The sequence below is a fragment of the Oncorhynchus mykiss genome, chromosome 5 (genome assembly GCF_057628025.1).
Source record: "Oncorhynchus mykiss isolate SJ-2025 chromosome 5, ASM5762802v1, whole genome shotgun sequence".
Lineage (NCBI taxonomy): Eukaryota > Metazoa > Chordata > Actinopteri > Salmoniformes > Salmonidae > Oncorhynchus > Oncorhynchus mykiss.
The window spans coordinates 70,553,079-70,574,403 of NC_143026.1; the positions used below are offsets into that span (position 1 = coordinate 70,553,079).

The 21,325-nt window shown below is 41.3% G+C and overlaps 1 protein-coding gene across 3 annotated transcripts in view; it reads right to left on the reverse strand.

Moving 5' to 3' along the window:
- The window catches only part of ttc39a (tetratricopeptide repeat domain 39A), a 44,956-nt gene extending 23,751 nt beyond the window's left edge, over positions 1-21,205 (reverse strand). The window contains exons 1-5 of one of the 3 annotated variants that reach the window (XM_036978195.2): positions 20,813-21,146; positions 19,912-19,970; positions 19,034-19,087; positions 18,861-18,911; positions 9,462-9,566 (exon numbers count right to left, since the gene is read on the reverse strand). In XM_036978195.2, coding sequence (XP_036834090.1) covers positions 9,462-9,566; positions 18,861-18,911; positions 19,034-19,087; positions 19,912-19,913 — 212 coding nt within the window. In that variant the 5' untranslated portion in view covers positions 19,914-19,970; positions 20,813-21,146. Of the gene's footprint in view, positions 1-9,461; positions 9,567-17,366; positions 17,719-18,860; positions 18,912-19,033; positions 19,088-19,911; positions 19,971-20,812 lie in introns of those variants that run through there. The other 2 variants (XM_036978194.2, XM_036978199.2) reach the window with 2 other exon arrangements.
- Positions 21,206-21,325: the final 120 nt, after the last annotated feature.

Genomic DNA, 21,325 nt, shown 5'->3' on the forward strand with positions numbered 1-21,325 from the left:
TCCCGTACACAATTTTATCCCTTACACAGCTCTCTGGTCTTGGCCATTGTGGAGAGGTTGGAGTCTGTTTGATTGAGTGTGTGGACAGGTGTCTTTTATACAGGTAACGAGTTCAAACAGGTGCAGTTAATACAGGTAATGAGTGGAGAACAGGAGGGCTTCTTAAAGAAAAATGAACAGGTCTGTGAGAGCCGGAATTCTTACTGGTTGGTAGGTGATCAAATACTTATGTCATGCAATAAAATGCAAATTAATTATTTAAAAATCATACAATGTGATTTTCTGGATTTTTGTTTTAGATTCCGTATCTCACAGTTGAAGTGTACCTAAAATAAAAATTACAGACCTCTACATGCTTTGTAAGTAGGAAAACCTGCAAAATCGGCAGTGTATCAAATACTTGTTCTCCCCACTGTAAGTACGTATATCTAGCTGTCGAATAACACATTCTGATGGAATAGCTTGTCCTGCATTTGTAAAAACCCAGAGTGCATTGAGAGAATGTAGGAAAAAGTTATTGGTTCCAATTCTAAACATAGCAATGTGAATGCAAAGAGGACAGACCACAAAATAGGTGAAGTGAACAGGCAAAAGAGTTGAGTCCTCATACAAAGCCAAGGGCAGTGTGAATACAAAGAGAACAGAGTAATTTTGCCATTTTTTTTACCCGAGAGTTCACTTTAAAGAGGACTGAGATTGGTTGTTTTAAAGAGAACTATATGTGAAAATACCCTAAGTTATAACATTTTCCCTTGGAAACAGGCCCAAGTTAAGTCCCTGAATGTGACACTGCAGATCTGACAATGCACACCCAAGAGGTGCTGGTCTGACTGGTTCCCAGAAAGTTCCACCATAGTCAAAGTAGCTATGAGACAATGCAGGTGCGACAGAAGTCTCTTAACTGGAATGTTGCATGTCTGCATGCCTGACATTTGACTGCCAGTGACCACAAAACAACTCATGGGACTACCGAGAGGACTTCTGTACAAAAAGAAGCAGCATTTACAAAATCATTAGTCTATTAGTCACAAGATGAGTAGTGTCTTCCTGGGTACCTTACCTATCGAAAATAAAGTTTTGCTTTTTGTGTGACTCACTTTCACTATGTGTAAATATACACTTTATCATCAAATGTATGTCACATCAAGAACCATACACATATTATTTAAAAGGAAGACATAAATCAAGAGATATTTAGTCATGAGAAAGTGCAGAATGGTAAAAACAGGCCATGAATTGGGATGTTTGTGCCTGCTGCCTGGCTTCTGTTGTTGACTGTTGTGGAGATAGACAAGTGAAGCATGGAGGAGGGGGTGCGATGGTGCTTTGCTGGTGACACTGTCAGTGATTTATTTAGAATTCAAGACACACTTAACCAGCATGGTTACCACAGCATTCTACAGTGATACGCCATCCCATCTGGTTTGCGCTTAGTTCCTATCATTTGTTTTTCAACAGGACAATGACACAACACACGTCCAGGCGGTGTAAGGTCTATTTGACCAAAAAGGAGAGTGATGGAATGCTGCATCAGATGATCTGGCCTCCATAATCACCCGACCTCAACCCAATTGAGATGATTTGTGATTAGTTGGACTGCAGAGTGAAGGAAAAGCAGCCAACAAGTGCCTATCATATGTGGGAACTCCTTCAAGGCTGTTGGAAAAGCATTCCAGGTGAAGCTGGTTGAGAGAATGCCAAGACTGTGCAAAGCTGTCATCAAGGCAAAGGGTGGCTACTTTGAAAAATCTCAAATATAAAATATATATTTTATATGTAGTAACCAAAACACTTTTTTGGGTTACTACATGATTCCATGTGTTATTTCATAGTTTATGTATTCACTATTATTCTACAATGCAGAAAATAGTACAAATAAAGAAAAAACCTTGAATGAGCAGGTGTGTCCAAACTTTTGACTGGTACGGTTTATGAATAAACATTTTGAAAGTTGTTCCAAGGTACAGTGGGGCAAAAAAGTATTTAGTCAACCACCAATTGTGCACGTTCTCCCACTTAAAAAGATGAGAGAGGCCTGTAATTTTCATCATAGGTACACTTCAACTATGGCAGACAAAATGAGAAAAAAAAAATCCAGAAAATCACATTGTAGGATTTGTAATAAATGTATTTGCAAATGATGGTGGAAAATAAGTATTTGGTCAATAACAAAAGTTTATCTCAATACTCAATACCCTTTGTTGGCAATGACAGAGGTCAAACGTTTTCTGTAAGTCTTCACAAGGTTTTCACACACTGTTGCTGGTATTTTGGCCCATTCCTCCATGCAGATCTCCCCTAGAGCAGTGATGTTTTGGGGCTGTTGCTGGGCAACACAGACTTTCAACTCCCTCCAAAGATTTTCTATGGGGTTGAGATCTGGAGACTGGCTAGGCCACTCCAGGACCTTGAAATGCTTCTTACGAAGCCACTCCTTCGTTGCCCGGGCGGTGTGTTTGGAATCATTGTCATGCTGAAAGACCCAGCCACGTTTCATCTTCAATGCCCTTGCTGATGGAAGGAGGTTTTAGCTCAAAATCTCACGATACATGGCCCCATTCATTCTTTCCTTTACACGGATTAGTCGTCCTGGTCCATTTGCAGAAAAACAGCCCCAAAGCATGATGTTTCCACCCCCATGCTTCACAGTAGGTATGGTGTTCTTTGGATGCAACTCAGCATTCTTTGTCCTCCAAACACGACGAGTTGAGTTTTTACCAAAAGGGTATATTTTGGTTTCATCTGACCATATGACATTCTCCCAATCTTCTTCTGGATCATCCAAATGCTCTCTAGAAAACTTCAGAGGGGCCTGGACATATACTGGCTTAAGCAGGGGGACACGTCTGGCACTGCAGGATTTGAGTCCCTGGCGGCGTAGTGTGTTACTGATGGTAGGCTTTGTAACTTTGGTCCCAGCTCTCTGCAGGTCATTCACTAGGTCCCCCTTGTGGTTCTGGGATTTTTGCTCACCGTTCTTGTGATCATTTTGACCCCACGGGGTGAGATCTTGCGTGGAGCCCCAGATCGAGGGAGATTATCAGTGGTCTTGTATGTCTTCCATTTCCTAGCAATTGCTCCCACAGTTGATTTCTTCAAACCAAGCTGCTTACCTTTTGCAGATTCAGTCTTCCCAGCCTGGTACAGGTCTACAATTTTGTTTCTGGTGTCCTTTGACAGCTCTTTGGTCTTGGCCATAGTGGAGTTTGGAGTGTGACTGTTTGAGGTTGTGGACAGGTGTCTTTTATACTGATAACAAGTTCAAACAGGTGCCATTATTACAGGTAACGAGTGGAGGACAGAGGAGCCTCTTAAAGAAGAAGTTACAGGTCTGTGAGAGCCAGACATCTTGCTTGTTTGTAGGTGACCAAATACTTATTTTCCACGATAATTTGCAAATAAATTCATTAAAAATCCTACAATGTGATTTTCTGGATGTTTTTTCCTCATTTTGTCTGTCATATTTGAAGTGTACCTATGATGAAAATGACAGGCCTCTCTCATCTTTTTAAGTGGGAGAACTTGCACAATTGGTGGCTGACTACATACTTTTTTGCCCCACTGTAAATTAAGAAAGTTACCATAGATTGCCATATATTACCTGTTATTTACCAAAATTACAGAAGATTGTTGGACAGCCAATGAGACAGAGTCTGGCTAGGCGATTACGCTACACCCTTTCAATGAACATGTGTGTTCCATCTCTACATATTTCTCAGTATAGATGAACAGCCCCTCCCTCACCTTTCACGACGTATACACTACCAACAGTTCCATGCCTAGTGTACAACACTCACATATACAGTGCCTTGCGAAAGTATTCGGCCCCCTTGGACTTTGCGACCTTTTGCCACATTTCAGGCTTCAAACATAAAGATATAAAACTGTATTTTTTTGTGAAGAATCAACAACAAGTGGGACACAATCATGAAGTGGAACGACATTTATTGGATATTTCAAACTTTTTTAACAAATCAAAAACTGAAAAATTGGGCGTGCAAAATTATTCAGCCCCTTTACTTTCAGTGCAGCAAACTCTCTCCAGAAGTTCAGTGAGGATCTCTGAATGATCCAATGTTGACCTAAATGACTAATGATGATAAATACAATCCACCTGTGTGTAATCAAGTCTCCGTATAAATGCACCTGCACTGTGATAGTCTCAGAGGTCCTTTAAAAGCGCAGAGAGCATCATGAAGAACAAGGAACACACCAGGCAGGTCCGAGATACTGTTGTGAAGAAGTTTAAAGCCGGATTTGGATACAAAAAGATTTCCCAAGCTTTAAACATCCCAAGGAGCACTGTGCAAGCGATAATATTGAAATGGAAGGAGTATCAGACCACTGCAAATCTACCAAGACCTGGCCGTCCCTCTAAACTTTCAGCTCATACAAGGAGAAGACTGATCAGAGATGCAGCCAAGAGGCCCATGATCACTCTGGATGAACTGCAGAGATCTACAGCTGAGGTGGGAGACTCTGTCCATAGGACAACAATCAGTCATATATTGCACAAATCTGGCCTTTATGGAAGAGTGGCAAGAAGAAAGCCATTTCTTAAAGATATCCATAAAAAGTGTTGTTTAAAGTTTGCCACAAGCCACCTGGGAGACACACCAAACATGTGGAAGAAGGTGCTCTGGTCAGATGAAACCAAAATTGAACTTTTTTGGTAACAATGCAAAACGTTATGTTTGGCCTAAAAGCAACACAGCTCATCACCCTGAACACACCATCCCCACTGTCAAACATGGTGGTGGCAGCATCATGGTTTGGGCCTGCTTTTCTTCAGCAGGGACAGGGAAGATGGTTAAAATTGATGGGAAGATGGATGGAGCCAAATACAGGACCATTCTGGAAGAAAACCTGATGGAGTCTGCAAAAGACCTGAGACTGGGACGGAGATTTGTCTTCCAACAAGACAATGATCCAAAACATAATGCAAAATCTACAATGGAATGGTTCAAAAATAAACATATCCAGGTGTTAGAATGGCCAAGTCAAAGTCCAGACCTGAATCCAATCGAGAATCTGTGGAAAGAACTGAAAACTGCTGTTCACAAATGCTCTCCATCCAACCTCACTGAGCTCGAGCTGTTTTGCAAGGAGGAATGGGAAACAATGTTAGTCTCTCGATGTGCAAAACTGATAGAGACATACCCCAAGCGACTTACAGCTGTAATCGCAGCAAAAGGTGGCGCTACAAAGTATTAACTTAAGGGGGCTGAATAATTTTGCACGCTCAATTTTTCAGTTTTTGATTTGTTAAAAAAGTTTGAAATATCCAATAAATGTCGTTCCACTTCATGATTGTGTCCCACTTGTTGTTGATTCTTCACAAAAAAATACAGTTTTATATCTTTATGTTTGAAGCCTGAAATGTGGCAAAAGGTTGCAAAGTTCAAGGGGGCCGAATACTTTCGCAAGGCACTGTAGTGTGGTGGTTAATTTCTTTACTATCAAATGAGGAGAGACAAACGTATCACACAAGTCAGAGTTATACTTCAACTAAATCTTTATTCACTTATTAATAAGGGAGCAGGTCAATACAACACACATATATAAAGTGAATCGATTGAGTGCTTTACGATAATGATGGCTGGTCGATGAATCACCCTCAGATGATTCCTTGAGTGCCCCAAGACAAAGGTACAAAGTTATTTTATAGCCAACATACACCCCCTTCAGTCTACATGACAAACAATAGATGTATGGAATGGGTCACAATGTTAATATTTGGTTGAAAGATACTTATAATTCAGAGCCGACAGTATCTAATGTAAAAACTTCTCATTGTGTACAAACCAGGGTCTGGCCCCGAGTCATCTCTTCCTGGTAACTTCCAGTCAGGCACACATACACTAATCATGCAAGGGAATGCCGTCTTGTTAGGTTTATCTCCAATCCCTTGTAAATCCACTGTCAGTGTTAAATCTCCCAGAGGCCCACTTTCAGTTCACACAGACAGAATAGAGTTATATGAACCCTCTATTCTGTTGCATAAAACAACAACTTGATGCAATAACAGTATTATAACAATCTTGAAATTTCTCTCACAATAGTTGTCAGGAATGAGGTGGGACTGGCAAGTCCTTGATTGGGATAGGACAACTATGCAAGGCCTGCTGCTGTTCCTTGCCCAGTCTGCATGTTTGTACAGGTAAATAGTAGCTTCAGAGAGCAGAAAGCAATGCATAATTTTACTCTCTAATCAGAAAAGCTAAAGCTGTGAAATTAAAAGTATGAGGCTGGCTGTTTTGATGTCATTGCAGTGCCTTTTTCCACTTTCAAGCATTTGTCAGCTTAAATTAACAGGTGTGCCTTATTAAAAGTTAATTTAATCAGTTGTTGTGACAAGGTAGGGGTGGTATACAGAAGATGGCCCTATTTGGTAAAAGACCAAGTCCATATTATGGCAAGAACAGCTCAAATAAGCAAAGAGAAATGACAGTCCATCATTACTTTAAGATATGAAGGTCAGTCAGTCCAGAAAATGTCAAGAACTTTGAACGTTTCTTCAAGTGCAGTCCCCCAACAAATAAGTAGGTGTGTCCAATCTTTTGACTGGTACTGTATAGTTAATCAAATAATCAAATTTTATTGGTCACATACACATGGTTAGCAGATGTTATTGCGAGTGTAGCGAAATGCTTGTGCTTCTAGTTCCGACAGTGCAGTAATATCTAACAAGTAATCTAACGATTTCACCACAACTACCTAATACACACAAATCTAAGTAAAGGGATAGAATAAATATATGGATGAGCGATGAACAAGCAGCAGTCTGATGGCCTTGAGATGGAAGCTGTTGTTCAGTCTTTTAGTCCCAGATTTGATGCACCTGTACTGACCTCGCCTTCTGGATGGTAGTGGGGTGAATAGACAGTGGCTTGGATGGTTGTTGTCCTTGATGATCTTTTTGGCCATCCTGTGACATCGTGTGCTGTAGGTGTCCCAGAGGGCTGGTAGTTTGCCCCCGGTGATGCATTGGGCAGACCGCACCACCCTCTGGAGAGCCTTGCGGTTGTGGGCGGTGCAGTTGCCATTGAGACCATGGGCTCAACGGCAAGCTTAATGATGAGCTTGGATGGTACTATGGTGTTGAATGCTGAGCTGTAGTCAATGAACAGCATTCTTTAATAAATATGCCTCTTGTCCAGATAGGATAGGGCAGTGTGGACCTATTGGGGGTGGTATGCAAATTGAAGTAGGACTAGGATGGCAGGTAAAGTGGAGGTGATATGATCCTTGACTAGTCTCTCAAAGCACTTCCTGATCACAGAAATGAGTGCTATGGGGCGATAGTAATTTAGTTATGTTACCTTTGCCTTCTTGGGTACAGGAACAAAGGTGGCCATCTTGAAGCATGTGGGGACAGCAGACTGGGATAGGGAGAGATTGAATATGTCCGTAAACACACCAGCCAGTTGGTCTGCACATGCTCTGAGGACGTGGCTAGGGATGCCAGCCTTGCGAGGGTTAACACAATTAAATGTCTTACTCACATCGGCCACAGAGGAGGAGAGCCCACAGTCCTTGGTAGCGGGCCGCGTCGGTGGCACTGTATTATCCTCAAAGCGGGCAAAGAAGGTATTTAGTTTGTCTGGAAGCAAGACGTTGGTGTCCGTGTGGCTAGTTTTATTTTTGTAGTCCGTGATTGTCTGTAGACCCTGCCACATACGTCTCGTGTCTGAGCCGTTGAATTGCGACTCCACTTTGTCCCTAAACCGTCATTTTGCTTGTTTGATTGGCTTGTGGAGGGAATAACTACACTGTTTGTATTCGGCCATATTCCCAATCATCTTTCCATGGTGTAATGCGGTGGTTTGCGCTTTCAATTTAGCGAGAATGCCGCCATCTATACACGGTTTCTGGTTAGGGTAGGTTTAAATAATTACAGTGGGTACAACATATCCAATGCACTCACTCAACAAATCAGTGTATAAATCGATATTATTCTCGATATTAGGCTGCCCGGAACATTTCCCAGTCTGCGTCATCAAAACAATCTTGAAGCGTGGATTCCGATTAGTCAGACCAGCGTTGAATAGTTCTATTCACGGGTACATCCTGTTTGAGTTTCTGCCTATAGGACGGGAGGAGAAAAATTGAGTCATGGTCAGATTTGCCGTAGGGAGGAAGGGAGAGGGCCTTGTATGCATCGCGGAAGTTAGAGAAGCAGTGATCCAGTGTATTGCCCGCACGAGTGCTACAATCAATATGCTGATAGAATTTAGGTAGCCTTGTTCTCAAATTTACTTTGTTAAAATCCCCAGCTACAATAAATAAATACAGTCTCGGGATATATGGTTTCAGTGAAGTTCCTTGAGAGGCCGTCGTGGGATCGGCTTGAGGGGGGATATTCACGGCTGTGACAAAAACCGAAGAGAATTCTCTTGGGAGATAATATGGTCAGCATTTGATTGTGAGGAATTCTAGGTCAGGTGAACAAAAAGGACTTGAGTTCCTGTATGTTGTTACGATTACACCATGAGTTGTTAAAACATACATTATATTGCTGTGTTCATCATTCTGTGACATGGAAGGGCAGACCCCACAGTATAAACATACTCTGCATTATTACAAGAGTTTAGTATATGGGAGAAAGCCTGCCACTTTGTGTGCTCACTGCTCTGCAGAGGTAGTGGAATATACCTGGCCCAATTTACTGCCTCAGTACAATACATCAGCCTCAGGGGAAGGAGGGAGAGAGGGAAGAAGAGATGGAGAGAGAGAGACATTGCTATTTCAGCACCACAGGCTTTCTCTACAGGTTTTTTTCCTTCCATAGATTTTCTCTTATCATTATTCTACCACATAATGCTGTGTAAACCTATGCTCAACAAACATTAGGTGATATTACACACTAGGATTCTGATGACGTGGAGGCTTTCTTGAGGCTTTTCTCACAAAGGGTTTCTTGGAATAGCAAACAAAGGAAGCCATAGGGGAGTTTAAGTGTCTACACCTTTGCTCTGCATACACAACTCAGTCTACCATCACTCCCCTTGTCTCGCCCCAGGGTGACAGCTGACAAAATATGCCAAGACTTGGAGAGATTAATTGTATACATAGACTAGGCTACCATGTATTCAGAACTAAGACAGGATATCAACATTGGGAACTGAAAGGGATTAAGTACATCTATTGAGTTGTGAAACAGTGAAAAGATGGCAAATGGAAGACACAGTAGGGAGAGCTGGAGAGAAACTGGGACTTGGGAGTGGCCAAAGAAGAGAAAAGATTGAATGTTAGGAAGGCCATGATAATGGAGGAGAAAATTCACAGAGGAAATTTAAGAAACCTGATGATGATGTGTTTGAACACAATGCTGAATGGGTGTCAAACAGGAGAGGTGGTTATGAAACTAGCTCAGAGTGTACACTGTAGCACCAGTCACATTGTGTATTACCACCAGCCACCTGTGTGGACACTACATTACCAGGGTACAGGTCTCTCACCTGCAGCGAAGCCTGGACAGGGCCTCATCAAAGTCATTCCTCAGGAACAGGTCCATTGCTGCCATGCAGTCCTCCAGGGCCAAAGACAGGTCCGACTTCTGGGACCTGAGACACAGAAAAGGGGTAAAGGGGACAGAGAGATGAAGCATAGGTCAATTAAGTACCTACCCATTGCTTCTCAGTGCAGGACCAAAATGTTAGAATAACACATTATATTCTTGACATTGTTGAATGAAAGAAGCTGATTACTGCCAACTTCCCAGTGGACCTAAATATATTCTATTATTTTATGAATGAAACCCAGGACAAAACCTGTGTTTGTTCATGTCAACTAGGTGACATGTCTGAGTTCTATGTAGAGTAGCAGCCTGTAGAGTAGGATGACACAGCTTTAATGACAAAGGAGCACTTCACTGGCTCCATCTACAGTAACGGATATCTTTAAAAAGAGCCACGTCACTTGTTTTCTCTCCCAGGCAGCTCTGCTGCAGTGCCCCTGTTCTGTTGTTAGTGGGGGTGTGGGGGGGGGGGGGGGGGGGGGGGGGGGGGGCAAGGGGAACACGGACAACCTCCAAACATTCTGTGAGGAGTGTAGGTCATGATATTGTCTCACTTTCCCACCCAATCTGAGCAGGCTTTTACACTGAACAAAAATATAAACGCAACAAGTAAAGTGTTGGTCCCATGATTCATGAGCTGAAATAAAAGATCCCAGAAATGTTCCATATGCACAAAAAGCTTTTTTCTCTCAAATGTTGTGCACATATTTGTTTACATCCCTGTTAGTGACCATTTGTCCTTTGTCAAGATAATCCATCCACCTGACAGGTGTGGTATATCAAGAAACTGATTAAACAGCATGATTATTACACAGGTACACCTTGTGCTGGGGACAATAAAAGGCTATTCTAAAATGTTCCATTTTGTCACACAACGCAATGCCACAGATGTCTCAAGTTGCAGGAGCATGCAATTGGCATGCTAACTGCAGGAATGTCCACCAGAGCTGTTGCCAGATAATTGAATGTTAATTTCTCTACCATAAGCCGCATCCAACGTTGTTGTAGAGATTTAGGCAGTACATCCAACCGGCCTCACAACCACAGACCACGTGTAACCACTCCAGCTGGACAGCTGATGAAATTGTGGGTTTGCACAACAAAACCAACCAAACTCTGGGTTTGCACCACACAACCAACCAAACTCATCTGTGTGGTCGTCCTCTTCACCAGGGTCTTGACATGATTGCAGTTTGGCGTCGTAACCGACTTCAGTGGGAAAATGCTCACCTTTGATGGCCACTGTCATGCTGGAGATGTGTGCTCTTGGGCAGATGATGATGACGTCGTGTAGGCGAGCGGTTTGCAGATGTCACCATTGTGAAGAAGAATGCCCCATGGTGGTGGTGGGGTTATGGTATAAGCTACACACAACGAACACAATGGCATTTTATCGATGGCAATTTGCATGCACAGAGATACCGTGACGAGATCCTGAGGCCCATTGAGGTGCCATTCATCTGCCGCCATCACCTCATGTTTCAGCATGATAATGCACAGCCCCATGTCGAAAGGATCTGTAAACAATTCCTGGAAGCTGAAAATGTCCCGGTTCTTCCATGGCCTGCATTCTCACCAGACATTTCACCAATGGTGAAATACCAATGGGATACTCTGGATTGAAGTGTACCACGGCGTGTTCCAGTTCCCGTCAATATCCAGCAACTTCACACAGCCATTGAAGAGGAGTGGAACAACATTCCACAATCAACAGCCTGATCAACTATATGCAAAGGAGAAGTCACGCTGCATGAGGAAAATGGTGGTCACACCAGATACCATACATTTTTTTAAAGGTATCTGTGACCAACCAATGCATATCTGTATTCCCAGTCATGTGAAATCCATAGATTAGGGCCTAAATAATTTATTTCAATTGACTGATTTCCTTATTTGAAATTGCTGCATGTTGCATTTATATTTTTGTTCAGTGTACATGGTTTTCACTGCATCTACTATTGAGTGTTCTTTTACTGCTATCAGCCTAACGCTAGATTTTTCTTATCTGACAAGATTGGATTCTTTTCACTGTTTCTTCAGTGAGCTGCTTTCTCATTCGCTCTGCATCAAATTACGGGTCTTTCAAATGGGTGATTTAATTAAAAAAATAAGTGGGGTTTCACCACATCTTTTAATATAAAGCTAGAATCTTCATCCAAACAAATCTCTGTTGGTGATGTCAAGACTCTCCATTAAAAACAATAGAGCACTATGTACAGTTGAAGTCGGAAGTTCACATACACCTGACTAAATACATTTAAACTCACAATTTCTGACATTTAATCCTAGTAAAGATTCCCTGTCTTAGATCAGTTAGGATCACCACTTTATTTTAAGAATGTGAAATGCCAGAGTAATAGTAGAGAGAATAATTTATTTCAGCTTTTATTTATTTCATCACATTCCCAGTGGGTCAGATGTTTACATACACTCAATTAGTATTTGGTAGCATTGGCTTTAAATTGTTTAACTTGGGTCAAACGTTTTGGGTAGCCTTCCACAAGCTTTCCACAAAAAGTTGGGTGAATTTTGGCCCATTCTTCCTGACAGAGCTGGTGTAACAGTGTCAGGCTTGTAGGCCTCCTTGCTCGCACACGCTTTTTCAGTTCTGCCCACAAATGTTCTATAGGATTGAGGTCAGGGCTTTGTGATGGCCACCCCAATACCTTGACTTTCTTGTCCTTAAGGCATTTTGCCACAACTTCGGAAGTATGCTTGGTGTCATTGACCATTTGAAAGACCCATTTGCGACAAACCTTTAACTTCCTGACTGATGTCTTGAGATGTTGCTTCAATATATCCACATAATGTTACTTCCTCATGATGCCATCTATTTTGTGAAGTGCACCAGTCCCTCCTTCAGCAAAGCACCCCCACAACATGATGCTGCCACCCCAGTGCTTCACGGTTGAGATGGTATTCTTCGGCTTGCAAGCCTCCCCCCTTTTACCTCCAAACACAAAGATGGTAATTATGGCCAAACTGTTCTATTTTTGTTCAGACCAGAGGACATTTCTCCAAAAAGTGTGATCTTTATCCCCATGTGCAGTTGCAAACCGTAGTCTGGCTTTATGACGGTTTTGGAGCAGTGGCTTCCTCCTTGCTGAGCGGCCTTTCAGGTTATGTCGATATACAGTGCCTTGCGAAAGTATTCGGCCCCCTTGAACTTTGCGACCTTTTGCCACATTTCAGGCTTCAAACATAAAGATATAAAACTGTATTTGTTTGTGAAGAATCAACAACAAGTGGGACACAATCATGAAGTGGAACGACATTTATTGGATATTTCAAACTTTTTTAACAAATCAAAAACTGAAAAATTGGGCGTGCAAAATTATTCAGCCCCCTTAAGTTAATACTTTGTAGCGCCACCTTTTGCTGCAATTACAGCTGTAAGTCGCTTGGGGTATGTCTCTATCAGTTTTGCACATTGAGAGACTGAAATTTTTTCCCATTCCTCCTTGCAAAACAGCTCGAGCTCAGTGAGGTTGGATGGAGAGCATTTGTGAACAGCAGTTTTCAGTTCTTTCCACAGATTCTCGATTGGATTCAGGTCTGGACTTTGACTTGGCCATTCTAACACCTGGATATGTTTATTTTTGAACCATTCCATTGTAGATTTTGCTTTATGTTTTGGATCATTGTCTTGTTGGAAGACAAATCTCCGTCCCAGTCTCAGGTCTTTTGCAGACTCCATCAGGTTTTCTTCCAGAATGGTCCTGTATTTGGCTCCATCCATCTTCCCATCAATTTTAACCATCTTCCCTGTCCCTGCTGAAGAAAAGCAGGCCCAAACCATGATGCTGCCACCACCATGTTTGACAGTGGGGATGGTGTGTTCAGTGTGATGAGCTGTGTTGCTTTTACGCCAAACATAACGTTTTGCATTGTTGCCAAAAAGTTCAATTTTGGTTTCATCTGACCAGAGCACCTTCTTCCACATGTTTGGTGTGTCTCCCAGGTGGCTTGTGGCAAACTTTAAACAACACTTTTTATGGATATCTTTAAGAAATGGCTTTCTTCTTGCCACTCTTCCATAAAGGCCAGATTTGTGCAATATACGACTGATTGTTGTCCTATGGACAGAGTCTCCCACCTCAGCTGTAGATCTCTGCAGTTCATCCAGAGTGATCATGGGCCTCTTGGCTGCATCTCTGATCAGTCTTCTCCTTGTATGAGCTGAAAGTTTAGAGGGACGGCCAGGTCTTGGTAGATTTGCAGTGGTCTGATACTCCTTCCATTTCAATATTATCGCTTGCACAGTGCTCCTTGGGATGTTTAAAGCTTGGGAAATCTTTTTGTATCCAAATCCGGCTTTAAACTTCTTCACAACAGTATCTCGGACCTGCCTGGTGTGTTCCTTGTTCTTCATGATGCTCTCTGCGCTTTTAACGGACCTCTGAGACTATCACAGTGCAGGTGCATTTATACGGAGACTTGATTACACACAGGTGGATTGTATTTATCATCATTAGTCATTTAGGGCAACATTGGATCATTCAGAGATCCTCACTGAACTTCTGGAGAGAGTTTGCTGCACTGAAAGTAAAGGGGCTGAATAATTTTGCACGCCCAATTTTTCAGTTTTTGATTTGTTAAAAAAGTTTGAAATATCCAATAAATGTTGTTCCACTTCATGATTGTGTCCCACTTGTTGTTGATTCTTCGCAAAAAAATACAGTTTTATATCTTTATGTTTGAAGCCTGAAATGTCGCAAAAGGTCGCAAAGTTCAAGGGGGCCGAATACTTTCGCAAGGCACTGTAGGACTAGTTTTACTGTGGATATAGATACTTTTGTACCTGTTTCCTCCAGCATCTTCACAAGGTCCTTTGCTGCTGTTCTGGGATTGTTTAGCACTTTTCGCACCAAAGTATGTTCATCTTTAGGAGACAGAACTTGTCTCCTTCCTGAGCGGTATGACGGCTGTGTGGTCCCATGGTGTTTATACTTGCGTACTATTGTTTGTACAGATGAATGTGGTACCTTCAGGCGTTTGGAAATTGCTCTCAAGGATGAACAAGACTTGTGGAGGTCTACAATTTGTTTCTGAGGTCTTGGCTGATTTCTTGCGATTTTCCCATGATGTCAAGCAAAGAGGCATTGAGTTTGAAGGTAGGCCTTGAAATACATCCACAGGTACACCTCCAATTGATTCAAATTATGTCAATTAGCCTAACAAAAGCTTCTAAAGCCATGACATAATTTTCCAGATTTTTCCAAACTGTTTAAAGGCACAGTCAACTTAGTGTATGTAAACTTCTGACCCACTGGAATTGTGATACAGTGAATTATAAGTAAAATAATCTCTCTGTAAACAACTGTTGAAAAAATGGCTTGTGTCATGCACAAAGTCGATGTCCTAACCGACTTGCCAAAACTATAGTTTGTCAACAAGAAATTTGTGGAGTGGTTGAAAAACGAGTTAATGACTCCAACCTAAGTGTATGTAAACTTCCAACTTCAACTGTACTTTCATTGATTAACATGTTTTATGTTTGTTTACAACAGATATTTTAGAAAGGATCTGTACCTTTGAAGCCACGGTGTGACCACAATAACATTTCATAAAAAGGTTCCAAGAAAGCTGTCCAGAGTTATACCTAGAAAGACACAGCAACAATTTGGCTGAGGCCTCTGAAGTTCACAACAAAGTGGGGGTTCGTCACACTATTTGCCAAACTGTACCATACCTAAACCACCCCAAGCTTAACAGTCCCAAAGTCGACATAATGTCTTCTCAGCAAATTGGGCTCATGGACACAATGTATTGAACCAAACAATGGAGTCTGGCTGACACAACTGAGGAGAATCTCTACAATGAAGACTGCTAACTGACATCCCTTTACATTCCTGCAGATCAGTGATACATAGGACTTCTTTATGCTAGACCAGGGCAACATTGATGGGGTGGGAACCATAAAAAATCTAAATTCATCATTAGGGGCAGAAGTGTCTCGTGGGTCTGTTCAACGACATCCATACCAACACATGCAGTCAGAGCCGGCCTTAACCCTTTGGGTGCCCAAATGGGGCCCCACCTTGTAAACCAAACATTGTAGCGGCCCTGCTCTTGACAGCGGAGATTTAAAATAAAAAAATTACAGCAAGTTTGCTGTAGTTCTACACATTTTGCCATGGGCGGAGAAAAGATTTAGCAATTTTATAATTCATTTCATGCAATTCTACTAATTTTGTCATGAGACGAAGAGACAAATTAGCAGTTTTACAGCTAATTTACTGCAATTGTACACCTTCTGCCATAGGGTGGAGAGAAATGTTTACAGGTTTTAGTATGATATCTGAGTGAGAATGACTAACAAAATCAATGGGAGCCCCACGCTCTGTGATTCGACCAATCTAAAAAACAAATCCTGAAATGGGCTAATTGAGTGACTGTCCGTGACTGACATAAGAGGAAAAACTGCTGATGCGCAAACAAATTTCGAAATTGCACCTTAAGTACTATTTTAACTCAACAGTAAGTTGAGACCGCAATTGAGTTCTCGCAACTGAGTTTCTATGTTTCCTAAATGAATCCACGGGCCTACAAGAGGGTGTACTGCCAGTTGCCCATCCCTGTGCTAGACCATGGTTGAAATCTCTCAAACTATGAGTCCACTAGGGATCATATGGAACAACAAGCCTGTATTTCCACTCATTCACAGGCTAATGACATGGGGATGACCATACCATCCATCCAACCTATGACCAGCACCAGCCTGTAACTTCCTGCTCACTAACACACAGTGATGAATGTCAGCGCAACACAGACAGTCTAGGGCCTAATAGTATCACACACAGTCATGAACATATTCAATTCACTTAGTTATAATGAAATGTATAAGCAATACCTGAAAAGTAATGCAGTATAAAGATACAGAAAGATGGATGCATTCCAGTAGCTTCTGTATTTCCATCTAAAAAGGTCCATAAAGCCCAGTTTCAAATCAGTTGCTACAATCAGTACACCACCTTTAATAAAATGTGATATTTCTTATTGAATAAAGAAAACCTGCTGACGCACATCAAAAATGTCAAGTGACTTGGCTGTTATGTTGGAAAGCAAGTTAAGTTGTTTATCAGACCAAAGATAGCAAACTTGTCCAGCAGAGAGTACCGATGTAAATCAGACAACTCAAGAAGACTTGTTCAAGAGACAGTGCTAAAGCAGGACAATGTAGTTTAACATTGGCCTATTGGCTACTATGGCCATTTGAATGAACATAGCACACTTATAAAGACGGTTAACCATCAACTCAACAGGGGAATAATGTAGGTGGGTCTGAGAAATGGCATGATAATGTACACATAATGGAGGCTATTGTTTCCTGAAAGGTTGTACATAGTATACATCCAGATAATTAATGAATTGAAGTCAGCAACTCTCTGATGCTGATTTATTTGGAGAGAAACTTGAACACAAAACACACACACAAAGATAGAGTGACAAAACATAGCTTTTACCTGACTTCCTCCTGAATTCTTTCACCACTGTTATTTTCCATTGAATTAAAGTACTGGAGGCTGAGTAACAGAAAGGCAAACAAAGCACTACAGCAGTAAAACAAGCTGCTCCTAAACACAGCGAAGTCATGAGACAAAAGAGATGAGGTGGATCTTTAAAAAACCTGTCCAGTTTTACTGGATACAGCTCAATTACAAATCCTCTCTTATTTCAATCAGTCAAAATCAGAAATGATTCATAGTGACAGTATATCCCATTCAAAGACACACACACACACACACACACACACAAAACCACAAACTCAGCATCTCTCTGTTTACTTCAACACATTGTCAGTACCTATCACTTCACCACGCAGCAGTATCTACATAACTCTTACCCGTTTGATAGAGTTTCTGCTTCTCCTGACATTTTCATCTGGCAGACAGAGTACTAGAGGGAAGTAAAGACAGCAAACGCAGAAGATAATTGACTATCTCTGGCTCCGGCCTTTCCAGCAGCGCAGCCCGACACACTGTCTCCTTCTGGCAACAGCAGCAGCAGCAGGCAGTAGAGGGGAGGAAGATCGCAGCTCTTAATAAGATTGGGATGACTATCACACGTAGGGAAACTAAACATCTTCCACCCCCCAACTCTCTGCATCCAAACACACATGCATACACACTCTATCGCTCTCACACACACAGTCCCTAAACTCTCTTCCTATCCCACCTCTTCCCATCATCACACTCACGCTACACACTGCAGTCGCCTCACTGATTGGCTGAGGCAGTGGCAGGGCTGGCCTAGCCGCACAGGACTCCAGTCAAATGATAAACAACAAAAATCATACACAAAAAAAGGAACTATGCAGCACAGATAAGAGGTACCCTGGCTATTACATCAACCGAAGAGGACAGGCAACTGCACTCAAACTATCAAAAATAAAAAAAATATTCAGGTACTAATTCAGATCTCTGAATATATTGAATAGACGATTTTAAAATCACTCAGTAAGATTCCGTACAGAGATGTAAAGTGACTTCATGCCAGTGAGAGGAAGAGTCCTGTAAAGAAGGAAGCCTTTACTGCAGTGACTCAGGCTAACTACTGCCGCAGCACAGACACACTGCCCACTATAACATAGCCAGTAGGACAGAGCCAGTAGGACAGAGCCAGTAGGACAGAGCCAATAGGACAGAGCTAGTAGAACACTGTGTAGCGTTTAGGAGCTTAGGAGAGGTTGAGAGATGAGTACCATTGAGACCCAGTAATTACACCACAGCCAATCGCTTTGAAAGTGAATGACCCATGAAAGGAGCCAGCCACTTGTCAGAATGAGCTCTCAGACAGCTGTCTACATTTAAGTCATAGAGGAGAAGTGATCTGAAACATGGTAAATCTGTAAATCTCAAGACACAGGAAAGAGGTCAGCTCATGCACACACACTTACAGTGTTCTATTAGCTTTCTCTCTGACATCTGTTAAGCTGAATCAGTTGACGTTTTTAAATCTATGAGCACTAGGACAGCATCCAGAGGTTCAATTTAGTCCAAAAACATTTTTGGGCTCCTGCTCTTTTTGCGTCAGTGGAATTGCTTTGTGTTATACATGATCATGGGAAAGCAATTTATTTCAGGGACAGCTCCACCTTCAATCATGTGATGTCAATAAAACTGTGTGGTCACAACAACAGCCTTCTTCCCACATGTGAGAAGCATTGGTGAGAGGTGAGAGGCATTGAAATGTAATAATATCTCTATGGATGACAAGGTAGGCTCATCTTACTCTTGGTCAATCCCTGCCTGGACCGGAGCTGAGATTGCCAGCTTTAATGGCATCCTTATCTGAATGATTGATAAATTGAACAGCAGGAAGGAGCGATGTCACTTACTTGAAATCTGTGACTTTGGGGTCAAGTTCTGGACTGTTTATGATGGACAACCTAGAAGCAAACCATGCTGTTATAAAATGTTTATATTAATCAAATCCCATTCAATGCCTTGGCACAATGAGGATAAATATAGTTTTCACAGAAACTGTTCCATGTTTTTCATGTAAACTTACAGTGTTGGGCAGCCATTGGGGTCGGCTGAGATTTCTTTCACCTGCAGGGCGTCCCTAGGGTCACAGTATAACAGACAGAACAGTAAGTACTAGGGATGTGTCTCATTTACCAATGCTGAGATCACCAATGGTAATACAAGGCCTCTACTGTAGATGCTATTCTTTGGAGACATTTACCATTGTAGTTTATGTTTATATTTCAGTGAATGGGTTTCCCTAAGTAGCTTTATATTCAGCACAGTGTATTTTTCTTTATCAAAGCAAGTCACCTGAGAGGGGTTGGTAGCTGTTGCTTTCTTTTACATAGGCCTTACTCCAGAATAACTATCAGTTGAACAATTTGTGTAAATACTTTGTAACAAGCTAGTTACTAATTAGCCTGTTACTGTGCAGTTTAGTTCTTTCCTTTTTGTATTTTTGAAGAAAAGAGTTGTATGAATTCCGTAACTGCCAATAAATATTTGTTAACATGATATTACAAAGGTTTTCCTTAACAGTAAACGTAATTTTACTTAACTGAACTTCCTTGACTGTACACTTATCTCCAGATGTAACCACTGGTGATGGCATGTAATGTTAAAGAGCCACGTGGTGGTCCTGTGATTACAAATGTGCTTTACCTAGATTATACTTTATAGAAATGTATCTTAGATTATACTTTAGAGAAGCTATTCCTATGTTTTTGAGTCTGAAAATCAACTGATTTGATGTGTAGAAAAAGTAATCTAAAGTGGCTTCATTTTCTTATTTACTTTGCAGAATTGAGATATATTACATTTCCTACTACATGCTGTCTCCATCTCAATGCTAATATAACAGCTGGCAATAACATTCCAATTTCTGTCAAATAAAAAAAGTATCATAATCAGAATACGTACATAATCACTCAATATTTATCAAATCCGTCTGCCACGTCTTCAATAACCTGATAGGTAATCTAAAATCATCACACAAATCAATCATTAAACACTAGGCAGGTTTCCATTGACCTAGATTTATTCGACAAAAAGAAATGTCGCAAAAGAAATCCTTGCTAAATATGTATTGGAAACGGCAGATATAGAAGACATTTTCTAAAGATAACGTTTTTATTCGTTCGACAAATGATGGAAACGGTATTTTTCGAATAAATTATGCAGAATAAAGGTCTAATAATGTTTCTTAGCAGGACAATTATTGTCTTAATTTTGGTGAATCCCAAAATTACTTCGCCATGCTTTTCTGGTTTGTTGGCGAATTTCAAGATATAATTATTTCAGATCTACAGGAATGCAGGTTTCACCATGGCACTGATCGTGGCTATACATTGGCATGATAATTATTAGAGTATGGCATATCAGTAAAATGCTGGCTTTCGTGGGCTACCTGAGACATGAAACAGATTGGTTGGAGGACATGCAGGCTGTCGCCAATATATTAATGCGCAATTTGCCTAAATGGGTAATGGAAACAGTTCAACCAATATATTTTTATTCGACACTGTAGGTTTGGGTGTCACGTCATTACGCCCAGACGTTTATAATCGACAGAAGATAATTAAATCAAAACGCAGCTTAGCAGGTAATTGTTGCATCGGGTTTCTATGCAAACTTTCTAAATGTCGACAAACATAACTGGACAAGTTAATGGAAACATAGCTACTGTTCTGACCACAAATACAACATGCTTAGACTACTGTAGACTGTAAATACAAATATTGCTGGGTTTATTCGTAAAAAAAACGTTGTCAAGGCTACTACAACTAGCCTACTGTATAGTTCCGTGGATTTTGCGACTCACCCTTTGCTGCCATTTTTCTTCACGCTGCGTCTCCAACTAGTGATAACACTCATTCCACTGCACTGAAATACTGTAAACTTGCAGAATATCCAGAAAAAAGTGCGGCGCCTGATTATCCTTAAAATGACACACGGTTTTTACCTGTGCGCAGGTGATAATGTATCTGGCGAGTGTTTGAGAAAGTATGAGGAAGAGGTTGTGTCTTCTTGATAACTATATTCCTCTTTCCTGACCTAGTTTTTTTTAAGTGGATGTACTCATCACTATTATAACCAGATCCCGTTTAAAGTGTAATGGAATGTGGGTCAGTAGTACTGCTACAAGGTCTTAGAGCGCTCCAATACAGCCCCACAGTGGTGGTGTCATGATACCCGTAAAACCTAGCGGTCAAACAGGGAAATGGTTCCAATCGTTTTTCCACCATTCATTTTTCCCATAGGGGATATTAGAAACACTTAAAATAAGGGCTGTGTTTTGTGTAGGCTTACCCTGGCGTGACGTTTTGATAACCAT